Source organism: Erinaceus europaeus, chromosome 12 (genome assembly GCF_950295315.1).
Source record: "Erinaceus europaeus chromosome 12, mEriEur2.1, whole genome shotgun sequence".
Taxonomy (NCBI): Eukaryota; Metazoa; Chordata; class Mammalia; order Eulipotyphla; family Erinaceidae; genus Erinaceus; species Erinaceus europaeus.
This window is the reverse complement of record NC_080173.1, coordinates 20115958-20136767: the sequence shown is the minus strand read 5'-3', so window position 1 is coordinate 20136767 and position 20810 is coordinate 20115958. Positions and strand designations below refer to the sequence as shown.

Genomic DNA, 20810 nt, shown 5'->3' with positions numbered 1-20810 from the left:
CTGTGGGGGGTGGGATAGAGATGGAGGTCAGTGTTTTCACCAAAGAGGAGAGTACTAGTTCATTGTGTAGAGTGGGAAATCAGGAATTCACAGCTCGGTGAAGGAAGAATGTTGGCACTACTGTAAGGATTTTGGAGACATGGTTCTACTCTCAAGTCATACAGGGGAGGGCACATCTCCTGCTACTCCAGGAGGATGGAAGTTCACAATCACTCTTGGTCCCTGAAGAGGCACTGAATTCTCAAAACTGTATAGTATGAAAGGGTGAATGAAGAATAGGGTTCCAACTGCAGTTCCCCCAGAGGATGGAGGATAGGGTGTTATTTGTAGTATCTTGTCCCTCTTATGGTACCCAATGTGACAAGGGAAGATGGTACTTATGGTGTGCTCATTCAAGAGCAAGCAGCTATGGCTAGAGGTTTCTGTGCCATTGAGCTACTCTTTTCCCAGTCCTTTGCACAAAAGGATAATTAGATTGGAGGAGGGATATTTTCGTCTTCACCACTGAATAATTCTAAGTTGCACATTTTTATGTTGATGTCCTAGGCTATAAATGACATAGAAAAGGGTAAAAAAGGAGAAGAGGACAAGAGAGGAGAGAAAGGGCAGAGAGGAGAGGGAAGGAGGAATGGAGGGGAAAAGGAGAGGTGAGAGACCTAGGGAATCTTACTGTCAAGTAGCTACTTAAGTTCCAAGGTTCCTGGTTAGTCTGCCTTTCTTCTATCTCCAAACACTCTACTAGATAATTTATTGATTTAAGTGATTTGTACAGGGATTGTCATGTTTAATTAACAGAAGTAAGACAGAGGGAGTTGGGTGGTAGCGTAGCAGGTTAAACTCACTGGCACAAAGCGCAAGGACTGCCATAAGGATGCAATGCGGGTTCCAGCCTCCGGCTCCCCACCTGCAGGGGAGTCATTTCACAAGTGGTGAAGCAGGTCTGCAGGTGTCCATCTTTCTCTCCCCTTCTGTCTTCCCCTCCTCTCTCCATTTCTATCTGTCCTATCCAATAATGATGACAATAAGAATAACTACAATAATAAAAAGGGGCAACAAAAGGGAATAAATATTTTTTAAAAAGAAGATGGAATGTTCCATTCCAAGAGTCAGAAGTACACTCCTGTTTAATAGGAATCTAGGGTTTATGATTTTTTTTCTGCTCTTCTGAAAAATTCTATGCCAGTTGACCCCTTAATTCGCAAAAGTAGAATCTTGGGGCAAGTATTAAACTGCCCTAAGGCTCTTGAGTACAATATGTACAGTAAAGTACCACACCCCTAACTTGTGTTCAACAGTCTTTCTTTTTTACTGTTAACTAAACCAATACACTTAAACAAACTATAGTCTCAACTGTTCATCAAAAAAACCTATAAACCACTGGCATTTCTATATTTTTTTCTCTTTATGAATCGTTATACCTCTTGTTCATTTGTTGACATATGGGTACAAATTCTCATCTCCTCATGGAAAGGTGCATAAAAAACACCCTCACCCCCAACTTAAGTTCTCCTCCACCATCATTCTCCAGAACCTAAGGCACTCCCCACCTCTTCCCTTCCCTTCATTCCCCAGAGCTATTTACTTTGATTCAATATAGCATACCCAGTCCAAGTCTGACTTTGTGTTTTCACTTTCTGTGAAAAGTCCTTGTTTCTTCATTTCTTTTTTTTTTTTTTAATTTTTTTTTCCTCCAAGGTTATTGCTGGGCTCGGTGTCTGCACCATGAATCCACCACTCCTGGAGGCCATTTTTCCCCCTTTTGTTGCCCTTGTTGTTGTAGCCTCGTTGTGGTTATTATTATTGCCGTTGTTGATGTTGTTCGTTGTTGGATAGGACAGTGAGAAATGGACAGAGGAGGGGAAGACAAAGAGGGGGAGAGAAAGACACCTGCAGACCCGCTTCACCGCCTGTGAAGCGACTCCCCTGCAGGTGGGGAGCCGGGGGCTCGAACCAGGATCCTTACACAGGTCCTTGTGCTTTGCGCCACATGCGCTTAACCCACTGCGCCACCGCCCGACCCCCTGTTTCTTCATTTCTACCTGTGAGTGAAATCATCTGGTGTGGAGGTGTTCATCTTTTGCCTACTGGATTATGTATAAGTATGGCTTTGTATAAGTAGTTGCAAACTTGTATACCATCATCTATTGATTTCAATGCTATTTCACCTTTGTTTAGTTGATGTTGTTTTAACATATACAATGTTTTGCTTTTCAAAGAGCCAAATACATCAGTTTTTACAAATTTGACCCTGTTAAGTAGACACTGGGATTCTGAAACTGTTCCTCTGTTTCTGACACATTTTTGTATTTGAGAAGGCAGAAGGAAAAATAGGAAACCACACTCTCTACATAAAGCAGAGGAGTTAAGAGTAGAGTAATGAATGAAGGTGGTCTTCTACACCAGCCTTTGTTCTAATCATGTGTGAAATAAAAGCCCTCCTGAACTATCTCATTCTGCTTTCCTCTGACCACCATCCAAGTGTGTGCATCCTCAAATCAGAGCCATCTGCACTGATTTACCACAGGCAAAGTCCCTTTCCCTGAAGATTGACAGACACAGCATCTTTTAAAGATTCCCTCCCCCACCCACAGACGTCTGTGTTCTAGTAGTGAATTAGGAAAGACAGTGATTGAAGTAACACATGGCAACAACAAATAACTGATTTTTCTGACTTTGACAGTTTCAGGAGTTGTTGCTAACTTTTTCTCCAGGTTGAGACATAGTGGCTTTCTTCCAGTTTCTTTACTGTGTCATTAGAATCACTTTCCATTCTCTGTTAGATATATAGAACTTATAAATATTTAAATATTCCAAAGTAGTGCCCTGATTTCTATTTCAATCCCTACCCTACTGAGCTGACCTAAGCAGTCTCCCTTATTGATTTGTGGCTGTGTGTTTGATAGTGAAACTGGTTTATTTTTGTTTTTTTTTGTTGAGACAGTAGTACACAGATAATAGATCATGATTTTATTTTCTATGATCACTGTCTATGGTCTATGAAACACTGAATGTTGAATTTAATATACATAGCAATGCAAAGGTGAAGATGCAATTCCAAAGAAGGTCAGAGGAAGTTCAGAGACCCAAAGTGAACTACTAAACTTAAAAATTCAAATTTGGAAGTGGAGTATCAAAGTTCATTGACTGGCTTCCATTTCATGATCATTCATTTTAGCTATTCAATTAATAATTCAGTGCCCTGAACTATTTTAATAACTCCTTATTAAGAGAATCAAAGCTGATAAAGAATGGGTCAGAGACCCAAGTGAACACATGAAAGAACTATCATTGTACATTCCTAATGTGTAAGCAAACTATGAATATTGATAGCACCATATAAGAAAGAAAAGGACTAACTATGAGCTTAGGAGCCTGCCTTTGTTCACAGCCCAAAATCAATACCCCCAGCACTGCCCATCATGCTTTAGTAACTCTTCATCAATTATTTACCTTGCTCTTTTGTTCAAAGTTTCTGTTTACAAGATTACTTTGTAACTTGAAAGGATTGTTTCCTTTCATGAGGCTTTCGAATGAAGCTCTAGTTTCTTTCACAAGTTGAAAGAGGCCTGTTTGTGTGGAAATTCTGCATCTGTCAGGATGCAGGTTCAAATCATGATACCTGTGTATTCTTCCTCTTTTTTACTGTATTTGTTTTCCTTTTCATTAAAGATTTTAACAGTACTTCACAGACTGATACAATTTCAGAGATACAATGTCAAACTCATACCTGGTGTGTGTAAGTCACCAGCCCCACTCCCAGCCCCCCTCCCCTACACACACACAATACGCCCACCTCGAACCAACATAGTTCTCATGAAGTCAGAGAGAAAGTTTGATTACCCTTTTGGCAAGTCTTCTGTGCTACATATGAGCAAAAGCATTCAGTAGTTGTCTTTATCTCTTTACTAGAAACACTTAGCATAAGCACCTCCATTCCCTCCACTTCCACTCGTGTTTCAAGTGATACAACCTCATCTTTTTTGATTGCAGAGGAGTACTCCATTCAAGATAAATCCCATAAATTCTTGATCCAGTTATCTATTGTTGAGTATTTAGGTTGCTTCTATATTTTGGCTGTTGTGTTGTCAGGAAAGTCATGATGTATTTGTTTTTCTATACAAAAATGTACCATGAATTTTCTGCCAACCCAATGAATGGTACAGTTATGAGCATAGGTAGGGGTGTGTCTGTCCTTGTTAATTAGTGCCTCTTCACACACACACACACCCCCCAATGTATCTGTTGGCCTTCTGGACATCTTTTTTGGTGAAGATATTATGCATTTCCTCTTCCCATTTTTAACGTTTTTTTTTTTTCTTGCTGTGTTTACTGAATTCTTTATATATTTTAGTTATTATTCCTTTGACTGAAGTATGGCATGTAAAGATTGTCTCCCATTCTATAGGGAAACTTTGTTTTCATGCTGGTTCCTTTTGCTGTGAAAAAGCGTTTCTTGTTTAATGTACTCCCATTGGCTTATTTCTGCTTTTGTTTTCATTGCAGTTGTGCTTGGAAGATGTTTCCAAAGCTTACATCGAAAAGTATTCTTTCATTTTCATGTAAATATGTGATGGTTTCTGGCCTAACATCCAAATCTTTGTGATCAATTTGCAGTTAATTTTTGGATGTGGTGAAATGTGACAGTCCAGTGCCATTCATCTGCATGTATCAACCTAATTTCTCCCAACACTGTTTGTTTACAAGATTCTATTCTCTAATGTTTGGGGTCTCCTTGTCAGAAATTAATGTTTACCAGGCTTAATGCTGGACTTTCAGTTCTTAATTTCAGTGCCATAAATCAAACCCAGGGCTTTAAACATCATCTCTCTAAGCCACTTCCCAAGCCCAGGTTTTTTTTTTTTTTTTTAGTGTGTGAGACAGTGAGGGCTAGAGACCAAAGTAAAACTCCACTATATGGAGTTCAGCTTCATCTTTGTTGCTCTCAGTGTGGGGCCTAAGATCAAACCCAGGGTATCACTCTTGCTAGGTACATTTAGGCCCCCTGCCTAGATCCTTTATTATCCTTTTAAATTTGAGTAAAAATTCCTTGTGAAGGGCCAATCAGTTAAGTGCACACCTTACAGTGTGTACAGACCCAGGTTCAAGTCCCTGGTCCCTACCCGCAAGGGGAAAGCTTCACAATTGGTCAAGGAGAGCCACAAGTGTCTCTCTGTCTCTCCCTCTCTACCTCTCCTTACTCTCTCAGTTTCTGTGTCTATCCAATTTTTAAAACTCCGTCATGAGTGTTTTATCTAATTTAAACATGTTTACAGCCTGGTAGTTTCATCAGTGTACTAATACATTAAAAGGTGGTGGCGAAGACTCCAGATAGAGGGCAGAAGTCTGATTAAGCAAGCACAAATACCACCTAACTCTAAGGAATGTCTAGCACCCTGACATTTAGAACACAAAATAGCAGGGGTTTTTTTTTAATAGTAAAAGAAAGAAAATCTACAATTTCCATCCTTTTTTTCATGATTCTTCATTGCATAATGCCCAATAGCAATTAATCTTGAGTATGTGCAAGTTTAATTTCACTTGTCCTAATTTTTCCTCTATAAAATGGAAATACACATGAAAGATCTCCCAGTTTGAATAGAGAAGAAGAAGAAAAAAAAAAGGTTTGCACCTGTAGTGAATAACCTCCACATAAAATTTAGGAGCATTTCATTAAATGTTTGTTGAATTTAGACATGAACAGTTTTAACTTGTGAGAGCATGCACTAAAAGAATATATATTCAGAAGCCAGACATCCTACCTTCTACACCCCATAAAGATCTTTGGTCCATACTCCCAAAGCAATAAAGAACAGGGAAACTTCCAGTGAAGGAGATTGGATTGGTAGTCTGGTGGTAGGAACTATTTGGAACTGTATCCCTCTTATCACACAATCTTATCGATCACTATTAAATCAATAATAATAACAGACATTGAAAAACACAAAGCAGAACTTGGTCTGGGTTTTGGTGTATTTGGGGGGGGGGGGTGCTAAGGGTAGGATTCAGGTCCTGGAACATGATGGCAGAGGAGAACCTAGAGGGAGTTGAATTGTTATGTGGAAAACTGAAATGTTACACATGTACAAGCTACTGTATTTTACTGTTGACTATAAGCCATTAATCCCCTCCTCCAATAAAGAAAAAAAAAAGGAACATATATGGTATGCATATATCTGGCCTAAATTAGGACCTAGAGCAGAGTGCTAAAAACATGGCAATTGCTTTTTTTTTTTTTTCTGGAGAAACTTGGGCTGAGTCCCCAGTCTAAACAGTGTCATTTTTATTGTTAGTGAAATGACTCACAAGACATGTTTTTCTGTGATAGGTGTCTGTATACCACTCCCACCAACTTAGTTTCTCCTCTACCATCAGGCATTGGGTCCCCAACACCCACTCAATCTCCTCCATCAGCATCATGTTGTAACATATAAGAATCAAATGATTCTCATGTATTGAGACTGAAATTGGCACAATTTGATGGGTTATTCAGTGGTGGCATGGCTGATAACCTCACAGTTCTCTTGGTACCTGGTGCTTTCACTTGCGCAAAAATCAAAAGTCTTGTATCTACTTCTCTACAGGAAAGGAATAAAAATGAGAACATTAAGATGCTTCTCAAGAAAGCCCCATTTCAGGGCTAACTTCTGAACTAGGTAAAAGTATATCTGGGAACAATAATAGATGAAATGGCAGTTTTGACACTTGCCATTTTCCCAAATAGACCATTTATTCTCGGAAGTAGTTTAAACCCTAGAAATGTACTTCACGGTGAATGTCATTTTTATTTGTTCTTATTTGGGGTACAGTTATTTGGGAAAAGGAGCAAAGTATGTGTGTATGTATACACAAGTTTGTCATAGGAAAATATTCTTAAAATTGAGGTTTTATTTCAAAAGGCTTTTCACAGTAACATTTAAAATCTGCAAGTCTCAGATACGAACACAGCCTCAAAGCATAAACTAATCACAAGAACTTACACACCATCAGCAGAATGCATTTATTTTTTTACTTATTATGAGAATAACAATTGTAAGCCTCGAAGTTAGTTGAATTCAAACAAAAGGCTACTACCTATTTTCATTCCTGCTGCAATAATAAAAGCCAGTAGATATAATTGTTAGTGCTATAAATGATGTAGTAGCATTTTCACCCATAATTCTGAAAGGTAATGGAGAATTAATAGTACAGAAAGTGTTTTTGGCATTTCTTAATATATATAAAATCTATTACTATTATCATGACATTATGCATTTAAAAATCTGGGTCAGTCACTTTTCATCTGTAATATGTTTCTGCCTGACAACATCTGAGAATTTGTGAAGACATACCTGTGACAAAATCACTTAAGCCAAGAAAAAATATGATTCATATTTTTCCAGCATTTAAAGTAATATGATGACTAACAACAAATAAGTAGGATAAAGCTCTGTTAAAAATAAACCACTTACAGTCTAAAAATTCTGCACTTAAAGACGCTTGTCTAGGAGTTAATAAAATGTTTTAAAATAAGTGACAATAAATTGTATCTAAAAAGTCAGCCTTTATCTGAAGACTACTTTGTATTTTAAATTATTCACCTGTGTGACTACACATAAGCTATAAAATCCCAACCGGTTTTATTTCTTTTTGTGAATATGTCATGATTGCACTTTGGTTATAAAATATTCGAGTAGATATACTTCCTTAGCACTCAGTAAAATTGTGCACTAAAGTTAAAATGTTTCCATTCCTGTTAGCCTGATGACTAAACTTGAAATTCAAAAATTACCAAAAAAGGCTAAAATACAAATGAACACACACAATCCCAGTAAGTTCTATTCTTCAAAAGTAAACCTTCCTTGTTGCTCTTGTTATTTAGTACCTTTCTAACCACTTTAATACAATGACAAATGAAAGAATTCAAAAGAGAGAAAAGATGAGAATGCTGTGAAACTTATGTCTGTATTCCTTTGGGATGGCAGAAAGACTTTAAAGACAAATACTCCTTGAGTGGCAATCCATTGTTTGAAGTCTCTGGTTCGTTCCTCCAAGTTTTTTGGTGGGGGTATTTTCTCTGCGAATGCAGATAGGATGTCAATTTGGCTGCATGTGTTTGTAATTTAATGCAATAAAATCACGAAGGAGGGAAGGCTGGGACAGTTCCTCCTCTCAGCAGAGATCATTTCCCACAACATGGTCAAGACAGATGATAATTCCAGCAAGAAAGCTCTGGGTCCTGTTGCTCCTCCGTGCTGCTTGCTACCGTGTCACCTAGAACAAATTAAATAAGTGAGCGTTCAAACCCCATATTCACTGAAGGTAATTCTTCCTTCTGCTAGATCCTTAAGTCCCTGTGTGCCTCATTTGTGTTGAGTTTAGCAGTTTGTACCTGTATCTCCTGGGTGGTCAGAAAAGTCATGACATGTTTCTCCTATGTAAAACTGCATCATCACTTTTCCAACATAACCAACTTCACCAAACAACTGTTCAAATCAATTTCTTTACAATTCTTGTTTTTAGAGTAAACATGAACAAAGGCTTCCATAGAGTAGTAGTATTCTTTGTATTTAGAGTTAGACAAATTCCATATTAGATAGATACATTCACTAGGTTATCTCATGAATGTTAAACATGCTCTATTGTTGACACTACATTTTTTTTTCTAATCAATGCATAGGTCAAGATTTTTTTTTAATTCTTTCAGTTAACTTCACGTTATAAAACTGGCTATTTTGAAGAAGTGCTATATTTGCTGAAGACATACAGCTACACAGTAGTTTGTTTGCAACATTTTTTTAATTTTTATTTATTTATTTATTTATTTATTTATTCTCTTTTGTTGCCCTTGTTTTATTATTGTAGTTATTATTATTGTTGTCGTTGTTGGATAGGACAGAGAGAAATGGAGAGAGGAGGGGAAGACAGAGAGGAGAGGAGGAGAGATAGACACCTGCAGACCTGCCTCACCGCCTGTGAAGCGACTCCCCTGCAGGTGGGGAGCCGGGGTTCGAACCGGGATCCTTATGCCAGTCCTTGTGCTTTGCACCACCTGCGCTTAACCCGCTGCGCTACAGTCCGACTCCCTGTTTGCAACTTTTTTCAGCAGTCAGAGTCATTACTTCAGACATAAGGAATTAGACCAACAGCTTTCACAGTTTGATTTGTTTATGTAAGGAATTTTTCAGATTTAGATAATCAATATACCAACTAGGAAAAGAATTAAGGCATAAATCTTTAGCACATCTATGCCATGAAAATACTTCCAAAGTCAATCATATCATTTACAGCAAAGTCATCATGTGTGGTCTTTAGATACAGTACGTGTTTATTCAAACCAGATTTTCTAACAACTGACAACACAATTTCTGGGGATATTTTATCAAACAAGGCATAGCTTCATACTTAATGGAGCTTACGTACGGTAGGTAACCAGACAGTAAATCGCTTTAGTTTTGCAGATCATATCGTCAATCTCACAACTCTACCTTGATACAATAAAAGCAGTGATAGAAGAGGCAGGGGTGGTGGCACACCTGGTTGAGAGGTTACAATATACAAGGACACAGGTTTGAGTCCCCGGTTCCTACCTGCAGGGGGAAAGCTTTGCACGTAATGAAGCAGTGCTGCAAGTATCTCTTTCTATCGCCCCCACCCCTCTTGATTTCTGGCTGTATCTGTTTAATAAGTAAGTAAAAGATAATTTTAAAAAAGCAGTGAGAGATACTTCAATATATAAACAGTATTTATGGACACTAAAATTTGGAGATTGTGTAACTTTATGTGCTATAAAGTAATATTTTCCTTTGGATGTTATTCTCAACCATTTAAATGTATAAACCCCATTTTTTTAACAGACACACCAGACAGAGGCAGGCCAAGGGCTAGATCTCACTTTCAAGCCACAGCTTGCTGACTCTTACTCTAGTGAAATGGGTTATATAAATAGCATAAATAAATTTAATGACAGAGATAACAACAGGCTAAAGACAAAAATTCTAAACAGTGTAGTTAAAAGAAATATGGAGAGAGAAAGCATAGTGAGCTACTACTGGCTTGTAGAGGATAGGAGGTCTACAGGGAGACCTGACACACCAGAAAAAAACTTCTCAGGCAGAGATAGGTGAATGAAGGGATGCCTTCAAGTCAATGCAAGGACTTTGGTCTTCCTCTGGTTAGGTAAAGGATGTAACAAAGAATACAAGGCCATACAGTCAACTTAAAGGAATCACCAGATGAACTGATGAAAAGTGATTATCAGCAGACTTTGGACAAACGGGATTAAGTGACATGGGAAAACTTTAAAGTCTTTGACTTGAGTAACCAGGCAGTGAAGTTGGTCATTTCCTGAGACTGTAGGCACTGTCTCCCTTTGCTTTAGTTTCTCTATCCATTAAATGGGCAAATAGCATCTATCCCTTAAATTGTAATAGCATACACATGAAATCTGTGAATTGAAGTCCATGGTTAAATGTCTGTCATTTGTTACATTTGTAACACTCGGGAAATGGCGTCCATTGTTACTTTAGCTACTTCTGTATCTACATATAGCCTAACAGTGTTTACAGCCAAGTCAATCTATATCTAGGATGAAATTCTTAACATAAGCTTAAAGAAGCTCAATCTCCATGTACAGAGAGCATTTTGGAAACTAACAAACTACTATAAAAGCTGGGTAAATTGCATTCAGATTTGTTTTACTACTTTAAAGTTTTTAGATTGAAGAATGTATATGGAACTTTTATTCTTAACTTAGATTTTTGGTGAAAAAGAGATGACTGACATACCTATATTAGTGGCAAGCTCATGTGAAAGGATACCCTGAGCACTTCAAACATTGGCTATAGAGATAAGACAATTCAAAGTGAAAGCACCATCTCAGATAGACCTTGAAAGGCAAGCAGAATTTTAGAAGAGGGAGGATATGAAGAAAGCTGTAGAATGTGGAAATGCATGATCTCTTGGATAACTGGCAGCGATAGTCCATCCCAAGATGCATTTCCTCCTCCCATTGCCCATTGTTTTTTTTTTTTGTTTTTTTTTGTTGTTGTTGTTGGAGAGCATTCTGGGCAGGGAATTAACCTAGTGGCACAGAAAACCAAATAAAGGCCAATTAAAAGCAAGGATGGGATCTCAGATGAGAGGTTCTGCTTATTATTTACATATCAGAATTGTGCCAAGAGTAACTTTTTCTTACCCTAGATTTAACATACCAGCATATTCTAGAGACAGATCTCAAAGTAGTCCATTTTAACAGGTTTCTATGAAGATTTTTTTTTCTATAGCCTCTGACATTTAATTACTATAACATATGGCAAAACAGGGTGAATATAACCCATGGCAGCAGCCCAAGGAAGGCCAATTAGAGTGAATAGCAGAAGGGCTTGTACATCTTAGTTTCTAAGGGTGAATGAGTTTTTAAGGATGAAGAGGAAAACTTGTCTAAGTAACTCTACATATAGTTTTCCAATACAAACTATTGGAAACATTTAGACAAAGCTTTAGAGAACATAAGAGAATTAGGTAGAATGCTTGCAAAGAGAGTAAGAAGTTTTTGTTTGTTTAATCTCCACATTACTGACTTTTTTTTGTGGAAGTTGTTATATGAATTTTAGGACTTGTTGTTTTTCATAACAAATATCCCTTTTATACTATAAGTTTAAAATTAGAAGCTTAAAAGCAAATTTCAGAATTAATAGAAAATAAATCTCTAAAAGCATGAATCAAAGCTCCTGTTGCCTTCCAGTAAACAACTGAGGAAAGAAGCTTCTAGATGAAACCCAAAAGGAAAGTCAAACACATTTTAGGTCTGATTATTAGTTTTTGTTTAACATCTATGTAAATAAAGTTTATTTCTTTGTCTCCAGGGTTACCATTGGCACTCAGTGCCTGCACTATGAACCCATTGCTCCTGGTGGCTATTTTATCCATTTTCTTTTATTTGACAAGACAGAGAGAAGTTGAGAGGAGGAAGGAAGACAGACATCTGAAGCCCTGCTTCACGACTCATGAAGCATTCTTGCTGCAGGTGTGGAGTGGAAGCTCAAACTTCAATTTTTCTTTAGTCAAAGTAGCATTATTCACATCTTTTAGGAATACAACTTCAACAGTATGATACCCATTATACCCACCCTCAAAATATCAATGAGCCTTCTACCATGCATTTGTCTTCATAATCCAGAGTTACATGATTTTTTGTTTGTTTCTTTTGTCTATATACAACATGAGTGAAATTATGTGGTATTTGTCTTTCTCACATATTTCAGTTAAAAGTTCCATCCATGTCAAAAAATGGTAATTGTTTATTGTTTTTAATGACTCCACAGTATTTATATATATATATATATATATTTATATATATATATGGCTATATGTATAATCTCAAATCTGCTTTAATCAATCATCTGTCAGTGGGCCCATGTACTTAGATTGTTTCCATCATGTAAGTATTTAAACAGTTCTGCCATTAAGATAGAAGTTTATAACTATTTCCAAATTAGCCTTCTCATATTATTTGACTAACCACGTAGAAGTGAAATTACTGGATCGATCATAAGATAATCTTTTTTATTTCTTGAAGTGCCAGCAATCTACTGTTCCTTAAACTAGTCCTTGTGCTTTGCATAATGTGCACTTAACCCTCTACACTACTGCTGGCACCCCCAACAATCCACTTTTCTTTTTTTTTTTATATTTATTTTTCCCTTTGCTGCCCTTGTTTTGTTTTGTTTTGTTGTTATTGATGTCGTCACTGTTGAATAGGACAGACAGAAATGGAGAGAGAAGGGGAAGACAGAGAGGAGGAGAGAAAGACCCCTGCAGCCCTGCTTCACCGCCTGTGAAGTGACTCCTCTGCAGGTGGGGAGCTGAGGGCTCGAACCAGGATCCTTACTCCTGTCCTTGCGCTTTGCACCACCTGTGCTTAACCAGCTGCACTACTGCCTGACCCTCAACAATCTACTTTTCAAAGGAGCTCAATAAACATAACTTTACCACCAAAAGCATATTAGGGTATTCCTGCAAACTCAAACACTAGCTCCTTTTTTGACTTTTTGAGATAGGCTGCTCTGAGCTGTGTGAAGTTATATTTCACTATGACTCTTGCTTTCATCTAGTAAGTATGATGAGCAACATTTCATATACTTGTATGTTTTCCTTTTTTTTTTCAGAAATAATTGGTTTCAGTTTATTTTGGGTAGAGACAGGAAAATTGAGAGGGAAGGGGGAAATAGAGAAATAGAGAGAAACTACAGCACTGTTTCACTGCTCATGAAGCTTCCCCCTCCAGATACAAATTGGGCTTGAGCTGAGATCCTTGCATATATTTGTTTAAATATTTATTTATTCCTTTTTATTGGCCTTATTGTTTTATTGTTGCAGTTATTACTGATGTTGTTGTTGTTGGATAGGACAGTGAGAAATGGAGAGGAGAGGGGGAGAGAAAGATAGACCACTGAAGACCTGCTTTACCGCTGTGAAGCAACTCCCCTGCAGATGGGGAGCTGGGGGCTCAAGATCCTTGCATACTTTAATGTGTACACTTCACCCGGTGTGCTACCACCCAGCCCCTACCTGCATTTGGTGGGGGGGAGAAGAGACTATTCAAGACTTTGGCCCATTTTTGGTTTTTAAATATTTTTAATATTTAATATTAATGTTTTAAATATTTTAAATATTTTTTATTTTTAATGTTGAATAATATGATTGAAAATATCAGATACTAGCCCCATGTCTAAGGTATGATAATGTACAAAAATCTTCTCCCATTCAGTAAGGTGTCTCCTAATTTCAATAATTTCTTTCACTATGTATACATTTTTTAGCTTGAGGACCCAGGTGGTGGCATGCCTGGTTAAGTACACAAATTATAGTGTGCAATGATCTGGGTTCAAGCCTCTGGTCCTATAGATAGTCTATAGATGTCTCTCTTTCTCCCTCCTTGTCTCTGTTCTATCAAACAAAATAAAGTTAAAAAAAATAAAATAAATTGGGGGTCAGGCGGTAGCGCAGCGGGTTGGGCGCATGTGGTGCAGAGCACAAGGACTGGTATAGGGATCCCGGCTGGTATAGAGTCCCTGGCTCCCCACCTGCAGGGAAGTTGCTTCACAGGTGGTGAAGCAGGTCTGCAGGTATCTCTCTTTCTCTCCCCCTTTGTCTTCCCCTCCTCTCTCCATTCCTCTCTGTCCTATCCAACAATGAACGACAACAACAACAATAATAACCACAACAAGGGCAACAAAAGGGGGGAAAATGGCCTCTAGGAGCAGTGGATTCATGGTGCAAGCACTGAGCCCCAGCAATAACCCTGGAGGCAAATAAATAAATAAATAAATAATTTAAATATAAATAAATACATTTTTTAGCTTGACATAATCCCATTTATTTCCCTTGTTGGTGGAATCGTGGGGCCCAGAGATATCTCCAAGTCTGATGTCAAAGAGTTTATGCCCTTTTGTGTACTCTATGGCTTCAGGTGTTACATTCCATGCCTTCAGTGCACTTAATGTTTGTTTATGGGATTAGTGGTGTGGTCCCATTTTTGCTTGTGACTATCCAATTTTCTCAGCCATCACTTGATGATGACTTTCTTTACTACATGTTATCTTTATTTATTGGATAGACAGCTGGAAAGGGGAGCTAGAGATGGAGAGACACCTGCAACACTGCTTCACCACTTGCAAAGCTTTCCCCCTGCAGGTGGGGATTGGAGGCTTGAACCCAGAACCTTGCATATTGTAACATGTGCGCTTAACCAGGTGTACCAACACCAAGTCCCCTTTCACTTTTCTTTCGATGCAAGATTGCTTTGGCTATCTCAGGACTTTTGTGGTTGCACACAAATTAAAATATTTATTCTATTCCAATGAAAAGTATCACTGAGAGTTTGATGGGATTGCCTTGAGTCTGTATGCTTCATGTAAGATTATCATTTTTAGCAACCCGGGAGAGCTAACCAGTGGCTAGAGTGCTGGACTTACAAGCATGATGGCGCTAGTTCAGTCATTGGCATCACACACGCCAGAGATCTCTAATCAAACAAATCTATTAAAAGTTGACCATTGAAGGGGTCAGGGGATGGCGCACTCAAGAGAGAGCACCTGTTACAAAGCGCAAGGACCTGGGTTTAAGCCCCTGGTCTCCACCTGCAAAAGAGAAAGTGTCAACAGACAGTGAAGCAGTGCTGTAGGTTCTCTCTCTCTCTCCCCCATAGAAAAAAGTCTTTAAGAAGTTGACCCTTTAACAATGCTGATTCTTTCCATCCATTAGCAAAGAATGCCCTTCTATTTCTGGAGTCTTCTATTCCTTTTAACTGTGTCTTAAAAGGTTCATTGTACAAGGGGCCCATGGATGTTGGCAAACCCACTTATGGTCAGTCGGGCCAATGCTCCCTTTATACTCAGCCTTAAAATCTCTGCTGTCCATCATCCAGTTACTCTTCAAAGAAAGCTCCCTCCAATTTCCACACCTGGATATGGCTTCTCATATATAGTTCCATTCCAAAATGCTGGAACAGTTGATAGGAGATAAGTACATGTGTCCCCAGGCAGTGGCTCCTAGTCACTGGTCCCCCTTCTCTTATAGATGTAGGCTTGTTGTGTCTATGTAGAGGAAGTGACTCTAGGATCTTACTAGGATCCATATTGAACCTAATCTGCATGTTTGGGTGCTTAGTGGAGAGCCCTAATCTCCCACCATATAACAACTGAAAATGTCCCTTTGAGGGCAAAATTGCCCTTTGTTAAGAAATGCTCTTCTAAAAACAAAATTCTTGAACCAGCAAAATAGCTCACTTAGGGATTGTGTGCTGCTTTGTCATATGCATGATCCAAGTTTAAGCCTAACCTCCACAGTATTGAAGAAAGCTTTGATGCTGTGATCTTTTTCACTCTCCATCTTTGTCTCAAAAAAAAAAAAAAAGCATAATTCAGGGGCCAGGTGGCAGCACACTGAGTTAAGCACATATAGTGTGAAGTGCAAGGACCAGCACAAGGATCCTGGTTTGAGCCTCTGGCTCTACACCTGTGGGGAGGGGCGGTCACTTTGCAAGTGGTGAAGCAGGTCTGCAAGTTTCTATCTTCCTCTTCTCTCTCTGTCCTATACAACAACAACAATGGAAAAGAAAATTATCACAGGAGCAGTGGATTCATAGTGCAGGCTACAAGCCCCAGTGATAACCCTGAAGCCTAAAAAAAAAGTATAATTTTTCATTCTCAGTCAATGTTCAAATTTGAACTTTCTTGGAACTCCATATAATTTGCTTCTACTTTCAAGCAACACAAATTCCTGGAAAAAACAATGCACTTCTTCTTCTTCTAGCGTTTGTCCTTCTTCCGTAGCCAGTCAACAGCGTCAGGTTGAGCCTGATGTAAAGTTTCGAGACCTCCTTTGAATCTGGAGAGGTGGCAGTCGTTGACTATGTGGGTCATAGTCTGTCTGGAGCCTCAGGGGCAGTTCGGGTCATCTCTGGATCCCCAGCGATGGAACATAGCGGCGCACCGGCCATGGCCTGTTCAATAGCGATTGAGGAGGGCCCAATCATAACATGCTAGGTCAAAGCCGGGTTGACGCTTGCAGGGGTCTGTGATGAGGTGTTTGTTCTTTACCTCAGCTGACTGCCAACTCTGTTTCCAAGAGTCTGGAACAGAGAAGTTCAGTGTAGGCGTAGGGGACCAGATTGGGTGACTAGACGTCAAGCGTTGGACAGGGTGGGCGAAGATATCCGCATATATTGGCAGGTCCGGTCTAGCGTAGACGTGGGAAATGAACTTAGATGATGCCGCATCCTGACGAATATCTGGCGGGGCGATGTTGCTAAGAACTGGCAGCCATGGAACTGGGGTGAAACGGATGGTTCCAGAAATTATCCTCATGGAGGAATATAATTTGGAATTGACCAAGTGGACATGGGGGCTACGGAACCATACTGGGGCACAGTATTCTGCAGTGGAATAGCATAATGCCAGATGCCAATGCACTAAAACTAAGAATTAAACAAAGGAAAGTTCAAAATAGTGTCTTGCAAGAACTAGCAACTCCCTCCCTATCTGGGGATACTGAAATCTGTTTGTTGTTTTTTTTTGTTGTAATTGTTATTGATGTCATCATTGTTAGAAAGGGCAAAGACACCTGCTTCACTGCTTGTGAAGCAACTCCCTGCAGGTGGGGAGCCTTACTGCAGTCCTTGCACTTTGCTCCACATGCGCTTAACTCGCTGTGCTACCACCCAACTCCTTGGGATATAGAAATCTGTACATACAGAGTAACTCCAAGCTAGCATCTGATAACTGGGAAAGACAAGATGCCTGGCTTGAGAATTCTCCCTCACTTTCATATCTCCAACTAAGGCTATTAGTATCTCAAGTTGACTGCTAACTCTTTCCATATCTGCATGTAAATGGAATATAAAATTCAGACATAGGTGCCTTACTGCCACTTTAACTTTTTTAGACTTCCAGTATTTTGATGTTGTGCATGAACTGTTTAAAGAAAGTGGAAACTTGTATTATGTGGTTAATAAAAGGTGATTGCTATACCTTTATAAAAACCTCACTCACTGTATAAAGTCAGTGCCAATTTTAAGGAAAAGAGAGTGCTTCTGTGAGCATCAACATTTTCATGGAAGCCAGTCCTAGCTACACAGATGAATTTACTCTGTGTGCATAAAATCTATAAAAGGCATAAAATGTTTTATGCAGTTCAAGTCACACAGACTTGGATTAATAAAGGAAACAAAGTTTTACAACTTCAAGATTATTCTCAAGTGGCATATCACTGGAAAAAAAAAAGGCAGGCAGTCAAGTATCATGATGACTTGGGGAACTATATTATGTTTCTAAACTTTTCTAAGTGCTATATGAAATGTCACTACCATTGAGGATTTAGCTAGAACAAACTTATATCCCCAGAACACAGAGCCAAATGCCCCTAAAGGTTTATAAATGTCCTCTCCAACTGCATATAAATAGAGGCAGCAGCTATGGCAAGAAACTATGTAGACATACTCTTTTTGGGAACACAGTTGGCTTGTATTGATTTTTAAATATAAAACATAAGTATAATCTCCTAAAATTTTATTTTTAGTGTACAAGAAATATAGTGAATGAAGTTTTTTGTTTGTTTGTTTGTTGTTGTTGTTGTTTTTGTAAATCACCGATGGATAAAGTACCTTTGCTCAATTCCAAGAATCCTATTTAGAGGTTACCAGAAAATGGCTGAAAGGGACCTGTGGGAAAGAACTGGTTTAGCACCTTCAGCTGGCATTACATAGGTCAGAAGTGGCTTAGAAGAGGAGCTGACAGAAATGATAGAGGTATTAAATACTTTAGTACTACTAATAAATGACTCCACAAACATCCACTGCCGTGAATATGAAGGTATTTTTCCTCATAACACTAATCATCTCAGTAACACTAACAAAGACAAGTTAGATGATAACTGAAATTAGCCTTGATTAATTTTATATTATTTTAACTAGACATTTAATTTGAAGTATTAGTTCCATTATATATTTTATAATATCATCTCATGAATATGCATAAGAGGAGAACATGCATAAGAGGAGAACACATCTACTTTTAACCTTTTCATTTTAAAAGAGAACCCCTGTCTCTTCTAGGACTTGAATTACTCTTCAATTGTTCCATCTCCTTACAGGCAGGAGGGGGTTCTATCTTGAATTCCTGCCATGTTGTGTTGATACACTGACCTGTCAACTCCACCAGTCACTGCTACATAAAGGATGATGCTGAGAAGAGCTTTCCAAAGAGACCAATGTCCTAGGACGGTGCTGCCCAAGCAGATTTATCTATATCAAACCATGCTGTCCTTTTGGTGGCAAAAGGACAACACAGCATGATTTAATATGGCAGGACAAAAATCAATAACGTGTTAGAGTAGCAAATCACAGTTGTGTTTTGTCTATACTTGCCTTTGTAGTTTTGACTTTATTGCCACTACTACAGGACCAACCTGAGTAATCTGGCAACACTTTACAATCCTCTCCTTCCAAACAAGGATTCATGTGGCACCACCATTTCTGAATCACGATGGAAGCTGAAAAACAAAAGCCAAATAATACTTGTGGTACTGTCCCCTCCTCTAAATATGACCAACATAAAGTAAGATACCAGTTAGGGTACTGATTTCAATGATTCACTTATGATAATGCTTATTAACAACAGCAATCAGTCATTACTTTATAAAGTCATCACTTTATCATCCATTTGGCTGTTTTAACAGTGAGATCAAAAGCTTTGTGGTGGCCTTACCTCGATTTCAATCTGCATTTGCACTACTTAACTCCTTTTCTTTAAAGTGAAGTAAAGAGAAAACCTTTCCCCCAGGATGTTGAAAGGATAGAGTTAATTTGTGTGAAAGCCTTGACTATGTTCTCATACAAGGTTTGGCTGTTGCAGACAGTCCCCCAACTCACAATGGTTGGACTTTGATGATGGTTCAAAAGCAGTAGAATATCCCAGTAGAAACTTTACTTTTCCCAAGTTAATAATGCTGAATGATGGCTACAAGAAACAGCCCTTACTCAATCAGCCAAGCGAAAAGGACATTCCTTCACATGCCCGCATTCTAGACTAGTCAACTCATCTGTGAGTTCCCATTCATCTTTATCTTACCATCCCCACAGTAGTCCATCCAGGAAGCAGAAACTAACACCCCAGTTTTCTAGGTTTATGTGCAAATGGGAAGTAAAGGAAGGACCATCAATTAGCCTGGTGAGTCCCACAGATTCGACTGTGAGTGACTTTTCAAGATGAACCAACTCAATAGATTCCTATAGTATTGAATCCAAGGGCTGGAGATAGTATGAGAAAAGTAACATGGCTCTATTTTTCTTAGTTAAACAAGACTTTGAATCCAATATAGTGGAGGTTTAGTCTATCAAACTGCCACTGTCTTTGAGGTTTGAAAATTGTTTTGGAAAGTTTCCATTACAATAGCTACTTCTTGAGAGCCAGACACCTTGCTAATTATATTCTCTGTATTTTCTATCAAAGAGAAAACTAAAATATTGAGTATTATCCAAAGCCATATAGTTATAAAGCAATCAGTGCTCAAATAGCATATCTCATTCCTCACACCAGCCATCTCTACTAGAAACACTACTTGTCTAGAAACAGATACATAAGTTAACACAGCAAAAGAGTGCATTAAGATATTTTCTCCGATCAGCAAAATTATGTGCCTGGCAGGATGAGACACAGAATGGTTTCAATATCAACTGAAGGGACTGACCATTATGGGTTCTCTGCAGAAAGCTGCCATTCCTGATTCTAGACAAGTACTACTGAGCTACTTTGCAACTAATTCCTTCAAAACCAATCATCCCTGACTGACTGAGGAAGGCTGATTTGTGATCTAGTATAGCCCTTTCCTATTTAAATGAGAAGCTTCCAGTGCTGAGGAAGAAATCTAGATATAGGTTTTGTGTTTTTTTTTTGTCAGAGATTGAGATTGCCACTAAGTATGAATGGTCACAGTTGGGAGAAGTCTGGGAAAGGTATATTCTTTTCAGCCCAATTGTTTGAACAAACTTCACAAGCAATAGGGAAAGATCTACAAATAAAAATGCAGGGGTTTGTAGGGGGACGCTTCATAGGTGTGAAGCAAGTTTGCAGGTGCTTTTCATTCTCTGTCCTATCAATGAAAGAGGAAAGGAAGGAAAAAAAAAAAAGGCTATCGGGAGCAGTGGATTTAACATTTGGGCACTGAGTCCCAGCGATAAGCCTCATGGTAATTGAAAGGAAGGAAGAAATACTAAATTTAAAATTTGAAGACTTTCAGCAAAGTCTTCATAAAGTGAGGGAAGAACCATCAGT

The 20810-nt window shown here is 38.6% G+C and overlaps 1 protein-coding gene across 3 annotated transcripts in view; it reads right to left on the bottom strand.

The window, feature by feature from the left end:
• Positions 1-6973: 6973 nt before the first annotated feature.
• TAFA4 (TAFA chemokine like family member 4) overlaps positions 6974-20810 on the bottom strand; it is a 216128-nt gene continuing 202291 nt past the window's right edge. The window contains exons 5-6 of one of the 3 annotated variants that reach the window (XM_007523328.3): positions 18905-19029; positions 6974-8250 (exon numbers count right to left, since the gene is read on the bottom strand). In XM_007523328.3, the coding sequence (XP_007523390.2) occupies positions 8239-8250; positions 18905-19029 (137 nt within the window). In that variant the 3' untranslated portion in view covers positions 6974-8238. The remainder of the gene's footprint in view (positions 8251-18904; positions 19030-20810) is intronic. The other 2 variants (XM_060202905.1, XM_060202906.1) reach the window with 2 other exon arrangements.